Source organism: Cetorhinus maximus, chromosome 4, assembly GCF_964194155.1.
Source record: "Cetorhinus maximus chromosome 4, sCetMax3.hap1.1, whole genome shotgun sequence".
NCBI classification, from domain to species: domain Eukaryota; kingdom Metazoa; phylum Chordata; class Chondrichthyes; order Lamniformes; family Cetorhinidae; genus Cetorhinus; species Cetorhinus maximus.
Window position 1 is genome coordinate 96,855,736 of NC_135882.1, and position 13,890 is coordinate 96,869,625.

Genomic DNA, 13,890 nt, shown 5'->3' on the forward strand with positions numbered 1-13,890 from the left:
ATTTACCATGCCTTCCAGAGTTGGCATAACAGAACAACAAACACATTTGATTACATAAATAAAAACAAAAAACTACTGTGGATGCTGGAAATCCAAAACAAAAACAGAATTACCTGGAAAAACTCTTTTCTTCTCCGCCGATGCTGCCAGACCTGCTGACATTTGATTACTTGCTTTTTTATTGAATTTTTCTGATGTATAAATAAAACATGAAAGCGTTTTGATTCATTGAAATTATAAAAAAAATTACAATAAAATTGCACCGCTGAAGGAAGCTACTCAGCAAATTGTGGCAGTGCCAGTTTTTCAGTGGGAACTTTCTAATTACATTTCCTCTGTTCCCTGTAGCCAATGAATTCCCTTTCAGATACTTATCTAATTCTGTTTTGAATAATATTTATAGTTTTTGCATTTCTAGCTACTTGTCACATTTTTGCCATGTTTTATTAACCATTTTTACGTGAATATAACTTCTTCCAAATTCCCCCTTTTTGTTCTGTTAGCAGGTAGTTCTGAGGTAGTGATTTTCTTATTCGCCCATCAGCTTCCTGGCACCACTAAATCAAGTTACAGTTTTAAGGTGGCCACACATATTGGCCTTGGCTGAATGCTTCAATCTTTCATAAACCTTTCATTATTTTGAAAATCCCTATTAGATCCTACTTAACCCGGGCTCCTATTTTAAAAGTGGTGCTAATATCAATCAATAATGTTTTATTCATTACAATCTCAAATGTTCAGGCAACCAAGGTTCAAATCCCACCACAAACCGTCCCACTCCGCCCAACTCCTACCAATTTTTTGATCTTTAAAAAAAATGGATACACTAAATGAGCACGTTTGTAATCACTCTAACAATTCCTTAAGAAAGTTAGATGTTTTTCTTGGGTTGGAGCAAGTCATACGCTAGGAAATACTCATAGGAGTTAATGTTTGAGTAAAGTGTTTCTTTAATTTTGAGGGATGAATTGAGAAAAAGAGAAGAGCAGGTAGAACATTGGATCCCAAATTATACTTATTGATGGTTGGACGCTACCCAACCACACAATTGTGGAGCACACAATCAGAGTAATCATAGAACCAGTTATCAGTAGTAGGCAGGCATTGAAAACCAAGAGATATTCATGAATGCCAGAAACATTGGAAACACTATGAACTTCAGGCTATTGTGGCAACTGGAAACTGAAGTATGAATGTTAGACTATGAAAAAAGTGTAACATATAGGGTATAGGTGTTGAAAAGAGTAAATAGGAACATAGGTAGTATAATTGTAGGAGACCTCCTTGAAACTGTTGCCTGATTTACTGGTGCCAGGATGCTGATGGGCAAATAAGAAAATCACTATCTCAGAACTACCTGCTAACAGAACAAAGGGGGAAATTTGGAAGGAAATTCATAGGAGGCTTAGGGCTCCATTTGAAATGGAAAACTATTTAACAAACGATGTTGGGAAGCTAACACAATGGTTTACCCCCCTTTGTCTACCACAGTTACCCCAGGAACCTGACAGAACTTTTATGTCCAGTCATAGCGAAGCAATGGCAATAAAGTCAATAAAATGAGTACATAGAATTACACAGCTAATGCAGCACACTGACAGGCCATTCTGCTCTTTCAGTCCATGCAGTGTTTGTGCTCCACTTGAGTCTTCTCCTGTCTTTGCTTATCTTGCCCTTTCAGCATCTATTCCCATCTCCCACATATCCTTATCTAGCCTCCCTTTAAGTGCATCTGTGCTATTTGCCACACCCATTCCCTGTGATATCAACTTCCATGTTCTCACCATTGTCTGGATAAAGAAGTTTCTTCTGAATTCCCAATTTGATTTATTGGTGTCTATCTTATATTGGTAACCTCTAATTATCCTTTTCCTCACAAATGGAAGCACTCACTCCGTGTCTAATCTGTCAAACCTTTTTATAATTTTAAGCCTTCTGTTTTCAAGAGAAGAGAGACTTGGTCTATTCATGCTTTCATGCTGGATATAACGTTGATTTCTGCTACCACCCTTGTAACCCATTTTTGCTTTTACATTTCTTTAGAACATGGCAACCAGAACTGTACACAGTATTCCCAAGTGTGGTCTAACCGAGGTTTCATAGAGGTTTAGCGTAACTTCTGTACTTTTCAATACTATTGCTCTATAAATAAACCCTAGAGCTTGATTTGCTTTACTTTTAATCACCTTAACCTGAGTTGCTACTTTTTAGTGATCTATCTATTTCTACTCCCAGATTCTGCTTTTCTATCCCACTTAGATTCTGACTTTCCTAGCAATATATGACCTTATTTGTTTTACCAAGATTTAATATCTTACAGTTGTATTGAAATTCATTTGCCAATTATGTGCTCATTATGTAAGTTTATTCATGTTGTCTTGTAATTTGATGCAATTCTCTTCTGTATGAACTATCTTCCTCACCCCTGAAAAAAGAATTGATGTCCTCTGTAAATTTAGAAATTGTTTTTTGTCTGAAGTCTAAATTGTTAAAAACAGTAAGCTATGTCCATAGCGTACAAATCTGAGGATATCATGCTGAAACTGTACGGTATTGTAGTTAAACTGCTTCTGGGTACAATGCCTAATTTTGATCAAAAATGTACAGATGAGACATTCAAACCCTGGAGGTGTGATAGAGCAATGAGACTGATCCCTAACGTCAGAGCAAATTAATTATGAGGAATGATTATAGATACTTCAATTTTTCAACCTTGAAAGGAAGCAATTGAGAAGTCACCCCGTTGAAGTATACAATCGTAAATGGTTTAGAAAAAATAAATCTACTTCAAATTACAATGTGATAGTTGGAAAAGTGTGTATAGGTTCAAGCTGGTGAAAGGCAAAATTAGGATTAATATTAATGTTCTTGCTAAATTATCAACACAAGGAATAGCCTTTAGGACAGCGCAGTGGAGTGAGGCAAGAAAGAGTGTTAGATTTTCATAGGTGGCCTGAACAGAATAATGTGCTAAAAGTCATTAATAACCAATGAATAATCTTATATAAAAGTGTATTGTTTAGCCAGTGTGGTTATGTAGGCGGCAGCACATTTGTTCCTGGCTAATTTAATGTATTTTTGATGGTGTTTATTGAGAAAGAGAGATGGCTAGAATACCTGAAGAATTTCCAACTCTTTTTCAAAAAGTCTCCTCGGATCTTTTTAAGTCCACCTGAGCACACCGTTGGAACTTCAATTTACTGTCTAGCACATAAAAAGAGACCTCTAATGATGCAGTTCTCACTCAGTATTACACTGGAATGTCAATCTGGGTTATTTGCTCAAGCCTTGCAGTGGCACTTGAATCCACAATCTCTGACTCTGAACACACTAGCACTGAGTCAAGGTGGTTTTTTTGAAATAATTTAAAATTATGGGTTTGTTCTGAATTCATAAGGTAAATAGATTAACTGGCCTTTCTCATCCAGATCTGTGTTGTTAAAAGAGATTGTTTCAATTTATTAAGGTTTGCAATCTTCTGATTTTTTTTTTTAATCCTTTGCTTTCTAGGCCCTTTTGGGATAAACCATGGAATTGAGATTCATGCTGATGTAGTAGATTACGCCACAGAAAAGTTGGACAATTTTATAAAAAACAGTGATAGTTTTGATAAGTAAGTATTGTAAGTAAGTGTGATCTGAGCTTGTTTTCCTCGACCTTTTTTTCTCCCAAGCTCCATTAAAATCTGATTTTTCTTTTCCCCAAGATTTGGATACATGTCCATTAAGTGGAACTGTTTTCATTGGATAATCTTTGTGCTTGGTTTTGCATAAATTCCATGTTTTGTAAGTGTAAACTTTGTGTGAAAGGATGTAATTGCACTACATTCTTGTGGCAATACGCTGAGATATTGTCTTGACCTACCAAATAGTCGACAGCTATGACAATATAATTCCTGTTTTAAAGCAAGGGAGAATTTAAGGATTAGCAAAAACAACATCAATTTATAATGCGCTTTTATTATATTGAAACATCCCAAGGTGCTTCACTCAGGTATTATCAAAGAAACAAATTATATCAAACCACATCATGAGACATTAGAGCAGATGACCAAAATCTTAGCCACAGAAATAGGTTTAAGGAGTAAATTAAAGGAGGAAAGAGAGGTTGAGGGACAGAATTCCAGAGCTTGGGTCTGAGACATGTGAAGGCATGACCACTAGTGGTGGAGTGATTAAAATCGGGGGAGGTCAGGAGGCCAGGATTAAGAGCACAAAAATTTTAGAGGTTTGTAGGGCTGGAAGAGAGATTACAGAGATGGGGAGGGGCCAGGCAATGCCATGTTTTGAAAACAAGAATGAGTATTTCAAAATGGAGCTGTTGTTTGACCTACACTGGCTTCCGGTTGGTGAGAAGAGAGTTATTGGGTGAACGGCATTTGGTACAAGTTAGGACATGGGCAGCAAAGTTTTGGATGATTTCATGTTTAGCGAGGATGGAATGTGGAGGTTGGCCAGGTGTCCATGAGAAAGCATTGATGAGGGTTTCAACAGAAGAATTGCTGAGGTAGAGGTGGACAATGGGCAACATTGCAAAGGTGGAAATAAGTGACAGCAGATACGTGGTTGAAAGCTTGTCTTAGCCAAATGTGTCATTGAGGTTGTGAGCAATCTTGTTCGACCTCAGATACTTGTCAGGGAGAGGGATGGAATTGGTAGTGAAGGAGGGGAATTTGTCTCAGGGACCAAAGACAATGGCTTCAATGTTGCCAATATCTAATTGGAGGAAATTTTGGATTTTATTTATAGAGCGATAGTATAAGCAGCCAATTTAGAGACAGAGAAAGGTTTGATAAAAGTGGTGGTGAGGTAGGGCTGAATGTCATCAGCCTATATGTGGAAACAACCTTGTTTTTGGATGATATCATCAAGGGGCAACATGTAGATGAGCAATAGGAGGGGCCCAAGGATAGATGGGACACCCCCTTGGGGGACACCAGAGATAATGATGTGGGAATAGCAAGAGAAGCCATTGATGACGATTCCTTAGGTATGATTAGGTAGATTAGAATGGAACCAGGCAAGTGTAGTTATACCCAGCTGGACAATGGTATAGAGCTGTTGGAGGAGGATGGGGTGATCAACTGTATCAAAGACTGCAGATAGGTCAAGAAGGAAGGGGAGAGGTATAGGGTTGTATTTTATGGGGTCTGAGAGTTCCCCTTTGTGAGTAAGTCAGGAATGAGCTTGCCTTCATTCTGGAAGGTCTCCCTACAGCCATTCAGTGGCTGCCAGGCTGTAAATTGGCATGAGCCAGGCCTTCTGCCCCATCTGTGGAGGTAGTCCAGCCTCCCAGAACTGAAAGCCAGTCAAATGGTTGGCTGCTCTCTGGTCCCACTAGTGCCACCAGAAGCAGTGGCCATTGCTGGGATTGCAGCCAGTCCTCAACATTGAGGAGCAGGGAATGGTTTTGGTGAAACCAGGCAAAGAGGGCCGGGGTGGATAGGGCAGGGAAGAAGGAGATAGGAGGAGAATGAGGTACAAGATCTTTGTGGGAGGGGGGCCTTCTCTAGCAACCCCCTCTCCCCCTCACCCCCAATAAATCTTGCCCACCACCAGCCCCTGCAGTTAGACCTGTCAGGATGGATGCTTGCCATGGACCTCTCACACTGACAGCATTCCAACTATTTGTAAATTGCGGCGGGGCAGGCAGATAGGTGATGAACACAGCTCCCATGGCATTTTATGGGAGCCCGGTCTGTTATCTTGACTCCGTGCGTTGGGGAGCTGTGAAAAACAGCCCATAGTTTTCCTTTGTCACAGTCACGTAGGATGTCATTTCTGACTTTAGGAGCCACTTCGATACAACGGCAGGAGTGGAAGTCTGATTGAAGGGATTTGACATGGAAAAGATGGGAGAGATGAGCACTGATTTGGGAAGTGACAACACTATAGTTTGCATGGAAGGTGGGGTAAAGTGTTACGATCTCAGTAGCGACCAGTAATAATTTATTTTTTGGAAATCGAAAAACTCAGGTATTGATGAAACAATGACACCACAAGTTTCACTGTTTAAAACAATAGAATGTTAATATACAAAAATCAAAGAGCATGAATACTCTTATCTTCAATAGTCATTACATAAAGATATTAATGTACAATGAACACTGTTATTTAATCTCTCAACCTAACTTCTTAACTCAAATTTCCTTCTACATCCATTTGACTTAGACCCCCAAAACTCTCAAGTCAGATACTTTTCTCTTGCTTGTTTGCTCTTGCTCACTCACCCGCTGGCTTGTTCGCCACTGGCTCATTTGCGTGCCTCCTCTCCCTCTATCTTCTCAGCTTGGTCACACCGAGAAGTCCGACTGTTAGTAGAATCCTTCAGTTATGAATGGTTTTAAACCTTTTGAGCCAACACGCAGAATTCCAACTGAATTCTGCTTGAAAAAAGTTGCTCACTGCAAGCAGCTCGTTCTAAACCACATTGTTTGAAAACTGAACCATCCACAGGAATCTACTTCTTGCATACCCTTTGCTTTCTTATTGTTTATCTCCCAAGCACCTCGGCCACGTGATAAATTACCAAACTAAAGTTGCTTTTTACAAGAAATCATCTTGTAGAAGAACCTAGTTCTTAAAGGGATCAGCATATAATATAGGCTTTTCCCCCCAAAAGCACATAGACCATCATACAAGATTTGTTTTTTGAGGAGAAGGATGATGACAGCTGATTTGAAGGAGAGAGAAATGTTAACAAATGTCAGCAATCATGGGAGCCAGCAAAGGAAGTTGGGTAATCAGTAGTTTGGTGAGAATAGTATCGAGAGAGCAGGAGATGGCTCTCTAAATATCATAAAATACAAGCCTAATTTCTAAAATACCAATCAATTTAATGCTCTCTCGACTCAGTTGGTCATTTTGGAGGCTGTATTAAATTCTTCCTTGCAGTTTGCATTCCACATGAAAATAAATTGTAACCATGCTTTCCCCAGTGGTACAGATTTTGCAGCATAAGTTTTTTTGAGGAACAGCATTGCAAATGCTACTGTGCAATTTAGTGCATGCTATGCCATAATTCCACAAAACAATTTCAAAGAATTTTAATTTTCATTGGAAACATTTTTTTTTTAAATTGCAGATCCAACAATTCATTCTGTATACATTTCTGGGGGGAAACAACTCCTCCAAAGTCATTTACTTACAAACTGTCTATTCTTGGATCTTGAACCTATAATCCTGTCCTTGGGTTCAAAATCAGGAGGAGTATGGACAGAATAGATAGGGAGAAACTATTCCCACTTGTGAAAGGATCGTGTACTTGAGGGCACTGATTTGAAGTAATTGGCAGACAAAGCTAAAGATATGAGAAGAAACTTTTCCATGCTGAGGGGTTAAGGCCTGGAACGCCTCGCCTGAGAGTGTGGCAGAGGCAGGTTCAATCGAAGCATTCAAAAGAGAATTAGACTAGACTAGTATCTGAAAAGGAAGAATGTGCAGTGTTACGGGAAGAGGGTGGTAAAATGGCACTAAGTGAATTGCTCACTCGCAGAGCCGATGCAGACACGAGTAGCCGAATGACCTGTCCTGTGACAATTGTGATTCTGTGAACCCACCAGCCAAAACTATCATCCCTTTATCTCGAGACTCAACTTTTCCAATGCAATCTTAGCTGGGATCCAGTGTCCACCTTTAGTAAACTTCAGCTCATTGAACACTGCTCATATCATATCCTGCACCCAAGTCCTGTTCACCCATCCCCCTAGCTCTGCTAACCTATATTCGCTTTGAGTCACTCATATTAATATTCTCGTCCTTGTGCTAAATCCCTTCATGACCTCACCCCTCCCTATCCTCATAACCACCTCCGGCCTTGCAATGCTACCCCCTTGCTGCATACTCTCCATTCTCCTGACTCTTGGCCTCCTGTGCATCCCCACACCACCACACACACACACACACACACACACAGCACCCCCCCCAATCCTTCCTTCACCATTTCACCATTTCCTGCCATGCCTTTAGTTGCTTGGACCTAATGCTATGGAATACCCTCTGACTTTTTTTTAAACCTTCCTCTAGTCCATCAGAAACATCCTTAAACCCACCTCCTTTGAGTTAAAGTTTTGATTTTCCCTTCCTGTTGTGTGCTCAGAGGATTGAAGATACTTTTCTTTCTGTGATGCAAAACACCTTAAGATAATTTTCCATATTTTTAAGGGATTGTATAAATGTTGCTGCTTGTGGTTATGCCAGTTCGTTAATGTAACCAAACTGAAAGCCCAAGATCTGAGAATCATGTCCTCCCACCTGTTTTGGCTTTGCTGCTATTTTTAATGTTTTATACTGGGTGACCAAAACCAACAGAATACCAGTACCCATAATAGTCAAAAATTATTTCAAGTTTTTCGAACATTACTGTTTGTTCAGATAACACATTTCCTTATTACTTTCTTTGCCACTCCAGAGGGAGAAACCTTAAGACCGCGCTTAAAACCCCGAAAACCAGGTGGTCTAACAGGAAAGAAGACAGAGCAAGCAAAAATCATTCGTGGGACATGGGCATCACTGGAAAGGCCAGCATTCATGGCCTATCCCTAATTACCTATCCCTAATTGCCTTTGAGAAATTGACGGTGAGCCGTCTTTGTAAATCGGTGTAGTGAAGTTGCTCTCATAGTGTTAGGCAGATAGGAAGTTTGAGATTTTGATACACTGACAATGAAGGAACAGCAATATATTTCGAAGACAGAATGAAGTGCAACTTAGAAGAGAGCCTACAGGTGATGGTGTTCCTATGCATCTTCTGCCATTGTCCTTTCAGGTAGTAGGGATCATGGATTTGGGAGATGCTTTTGAAGAAATCCTGGCAAATTGCTGCAGTGCATCTTGTGCTTGGTACACAATACAACCACTTTGTGCTATTGGTGGAATGAGTGAATGTTTAAGTTTATGGGGTACTAATCAAGGGAGGCTGTTCTGGATGGTATCAAGGTTCAAGTAGTGTTGGAGCTCATGTGTTGCTCATCCAGGCAGTGGAGAGCATCCCATCACACTACTGACTTTTAACTTTATAGGTGATGGAAAGGATTTGGAGAGTCAGGTGAAGAGTCAATTGGTGCAGAATACCTGGCCTCTGACCTGCTGTCATAGCCACGGTATTTATCTGACTGGCCCAGTTCAGTTTCTGATCGGTGTAAGCCTTGAAGATCCTGTTGGGGGATTTGATGGTAATGCCATTGAGTTGTTAGACTCTGATGGCTGTCATTGTCTGGCACTTGTGTGACATGAATGTTACTTGTCGCTTATCAACCCGAGCCTGAATATTGTCTAGGTTTTGCTGTTTATGGGCACAGACTGCATCATCATCTATGGAATTGGGAATTGAGCTGAAGACCGATCATGAGCAAGTATGTCTTCTTCAATGACCTTCCCGCCATCATAAGGTCAGATGAAGCAGCTGAATATTATTGGGCATTGAGGAACTTCTACCGTAATGTCCTGGGACTGAAATGATTGGTCTTCAGCAACCACCTTTTTTGCCAGGCATGACTTCAGCCTGTGGAGAGCTTTCCATGATTCCCATTGACTTCAATTTTACTCAGGGCCCTCGGCATCAAGGACAGTCACTCTTAACCTCATTTCTGGAATTCAACTTTGTTGTCTGTGATACAAAGTTAGATGGAAAGTAGGCATTGAGAGGTGCAAAGAGGCTGCAGGGGAATATAGGTTCCAACAAAGGTTCACTAGACTGATTTATGGGATGATTGTCTTTTAAGGGAAGATTGATTAGACTAGACCTTTATTCCCAGGCGTTTAGGAGAATGAGGGTGATCAAATTGGGACAAATTAATTTCTTAAGGAAAAAGAGTCATACAGACGCGAAACGTTAACTTTATTTCTCTCTCCATAGATGCTGTCAGACCTGCTGAGTTTTTCCACCATTTTCTGTTTTTATTTCAGGTTTCTAGCATCCGCAGTATTTTGTTTTTATCTTACTGTTTAATTCACTACCACTTCTCTTCCAAGAATGCCTAACTTGAAGAAGTATTGCTCTTCTCTTCGACAGGATTTCTGTTTGTCTCTTTCACCCAGCTCACCTTCATTGCTTTCCATTTCCCTCCTGGTGTTTGGCAGGGTGTTTACCAAAACTGGCTGTCACAACCATATTTCCTTCCTCAGTGACTGCCTCCGTCTCTGACTTACCCTACGTGGATTCCAACTGAAGTTCCGTCCCTCATGTTTCGAATCCCCCCAGAATTACAGGTATCTCCGGGACATACAGCATTCCTCGGACTGCCGTTCTCGCCGCATTCTGAGATCCACACTCAGTGCCATGCGCTGCCATATGGACACACCCGGCCTCTCCTTCCAGCAGCACCAACTCATCCTATCTCAAAGCTATCCTTGTCCCTAGTTTCATTTTATTCTTCGTCTCATCCGACGCCGTAACAAACTTTTTCTCTCCCTTTCAGGTGCTAAGGAACGCAAGCTTCAACAACTTATACCAACGTCCACCCAGGACCCTCCACCCCTTCCCGTCCCTCTGACTCCATCCCTTCTCCTAATCCCAGCCCTTGCCGTGTATTCAGCATACCCTCTGACGTTTCCCTCTCTGATGCTGAATGTTCTGCACTCAGCAAAAGACACATTTCGGACTCAGCAGAATGCTGAATTCTTCTTCCACCGCCTTCATCTCCGTGCTCACCTCTTTGGGCAGGAGTCCTCCCCTACTCAACGGATCCTTTCAGCTGCTTCCAGTATATTCTGTCCACCTGGATCCCTCCCTCTGGTCTTTGGCCTGCTCTTGATCTTTTCATTGAGAACTGTCAGTGTGACATCAGCCGTCTTAATTTCTCTGCTCATCTCACCCACTCTGCCACCTTCTGAACTTGCTGCACTCCATTCTCTTAGTTCCAAACCTGACTTTATCAAACCTGCCAACAAGGGTGGTGCTGTTGTCTGGATTTCTGACCTCTACCTTGCAGATGTTGAGTGCCAACTCTCAGACACTTCTTCCTACCTCCCTCTGGACCATGACCCCACCACTGAACATCAAGTCACTGTTTCCAGGACTGCCACTGACCTCATCTTCTCTGGAGACCTCCCAACCTTAGACAGCCCATTTTTACCTCCTTCCCACAATCCACAAACAGGACTGTCCCAGTAGACCGATCATGTCAGCCCCACAGACTTTATTTCTTCCTAACTTGATTCCATTCTCTCTCTCCTTGTGCAGTCTCTTCCCAATTAAGTCTGCGATTCCTCTGATGCCTTATGTCATATCAACAATCTCCAGTTCCTTGACCCTAACCACCTCCTCTTCACCATGGATGTTCAATCCCTCTATTCCTCCATCCCCCACCAGAATGGCTTGAGGGCTGTCCAAACAATCCCCATTCACCACTACTCTCCTCTGCCTGGCTGAACTTGTTCTCTTACTGAACAATTTCTCCTTAACCTTGCCTCACTTCCTCCAAATAAATAGTGTGGCAATGGGTACCTGCATTGGCCCCAGTTATGTCTGTCTCTTTATGGGGTATGTGGAACATTCCTTGTTCCAGTCCTACTCAGGCCCCCTCCCACAACCCTTTTATTGGTACACCGATGACTGTATCAGTGTTGCTTCATGCTCTTGTCTGGACCTGGAAAAATTGATCAATTTTGCTTCCAATTTCCACTCCTCTATCACCTTCACATAGTTCATCTCCGACACTTCCCTTCCTTGACCTCTCTGTCTCCATTTCTGGTGGTAGATTGTCCACCAATATTCATTACAAGCCCACTGGCTCCCACAGCTACCGCGACTACAGCTGCGCTCACTCTGCTTCCTGTAAGGACTCCATCCCATTCTCTCAGTTCTTTTGCGTCCGTTGCATCTGTTCTGGTGATGCCACCTTCCAAAATGGCACTTCTGACATGTCTTCTTTCTTCCTTAATCGAGGTTTCCCACCCACTGTGGTTGACAGGGCCTTCAACTGTGTCGGACCCATCTCACACACCTCTGCCCTCATATCTTCCATTCCCTCCCAGAACCATGATAGTGTCCCCCTTGTCCTCACTTTTCACCTCACCAGTCTCCACATACAAAGGATCATCCTCCTCTATTTCCGCCAACTCCACCATGATGCCTCCGCCAACTCCAGCATAATGCCGCCACCAAACACATGTTCCCCTCACACCCCCATCATCATTCCATAGGGACAGTTCCCTCCGGGACACCCTGGCCCACTTCTCCATCACCCCTAACATCTCATCCTCCTCCCACGGCACCTTCTCATGCAATCGCAGAAGGTGCAACACCTGCTCCTTTACCACCTCCTCCCTCCTCACCGTTCAAAGCGCAAAATGCTCCTTTCAGGTGAAGCAGCGCCTCACCTGCAGCTCCTTCAATTTGGTCTACTGCATTTGTTGCTCCCAATGCAGTCTCTTCTACATTGGGATGACTAAATGCAGCCTGGGTGACCGCTTTGCGGAACACCTTCAGTCTGCCCTCAAGCATGACCCAGATCTTCCTGGCACTTGCCATTTCAACACTCCACCCTGCTCTCATGCCCACATGTCTGTCCTAGGCCTGCAATGTTCCAGTGAAGCCCAACACAAACTGGAGGAACAGCACCTCATCTTCCGATTAGCCACTTAGCCTTCCCGACTTAACATTGAGTTCAACAACTTCCGACCGTGAACTCTCTCCTCTATCTTCAGCCCTTTTTAATTTATTTTTTAAAATTCATTTATTCATTGTTTTATCCTTTTTTTGTCCCCTTTCTTATCCCTTTTCTATCCTTTTCCCCCAACCACTGTGCCCTCCCCCCACTCCACCCCCCCCAAGGGCCAACTATTACCTGTTCCATGTTGTTCTTTCACAGAGTGCTGTGCTGACCCTTGTTCTGCTATTCACACATTCTGTCTTACCTTTATGCCACTATCAGCACCTTCTTTAGTCCTTACCCTACCATTAACACTCCCTTTATCTTAATATCTTTTCATATCTTGTCATATCATGATATCTGTATCAATCTGCCCTTAGCCTCCACTTATCGCTGACCTTCTATCCAACTTCACCTGCTCCACCCCACTTAACCAGTATAAATTTTGTCACATTTCTACTTCTCTTCAGCTCTGAAGAAGGGTCATACGGACTTGAAATGTTAACTCTGTTTTTCTCTCCGCAGATGCTGTCAGACCTGCTGAATTTTTCCAGCATTTTCTGTTTTTATTTCATATTTCTTAAGGGGCTTGCTGGAGTAGATGCTGAGAGTATAGGTTGGGGAATCTAGAACACAGGCTCACAGTCTTAAAATAAGCGGTCAGCCATTTGCAATCAAAATAATTTCTTCACTCAAATGGTTGCTGAATGTGAGTGCTAAGTGATGCAGAAAGTGAGTAAGAGATTAGGTGGGAGTTGGAAGGCTGCTGGCATTGGCAAGGTTGAGGAAATGTGGGTGGAAATAGGAGAGGTAAGAAAACTGCTTTTGTAAGCTTCTTTCATTTCTTCCTACTCTTTTGTTGATCGCCATAAATTTCCAGGTGTCTTTTAACCACCAAAGAAATGTCTAACTCAAATTTAAAAATGCAGATATAGAAATACATAGTAGGAAACAGACTATTTGACCCAACCTGTCCTGACAGCATTTACCTTCCACCCAAGGAAATAGTTCTAATTATACTTACCCACCCTGTTCCCATATCTTGAAAATGTTGACATGGTTTTTGCCTCAGCCTGAAGGTGAAACCATCAATCTCTCAATGTGTAAAGAGGTTTCTCCTACTCAACTTTATATGTTTAATCTTTTACCTTTGGCCCCTGTTCTTGAGCTCTCAAAAACAGGAAACAACCTGCTTCTATCTACCCTGTTCCATCTTTTCATCATTTTTAAAAATTCTGTTACATAGCCTTGTAATCTGTATTGTTCTAACAAAATGGATCCAATCTTTTTTAAACTCTT

General features: G+C 41.9%; 1 protein-coding gene across 5 annotated transcripts in view; it reads left to right on the top strand.

The window, feature by feature from the left end:
- Nucleotides 1-13,890, top strand: part of pcmtd1 (protein-L-isoaspartate (D-aspartate) O-methyltransferase domain containing 1) — an 84,222-nt gene that overhangs the window by 50,549 nt on the left and 19,783 nt on the right. For all 5 annotated transcript variants that reach the window (XM_078540532.1, XM_078540530.1, XM_078540533.1 and 2 more), the window contains one exon: nt 3,511-3,613. In XM_078540532.1, coding sequence (XP_078396658.1) covers nt 3,511-3,613 — 103 coding nt within the window. The remainder of the gene's footprint in view (nt 1-3,510; nt 3,614-13,890) is intronic.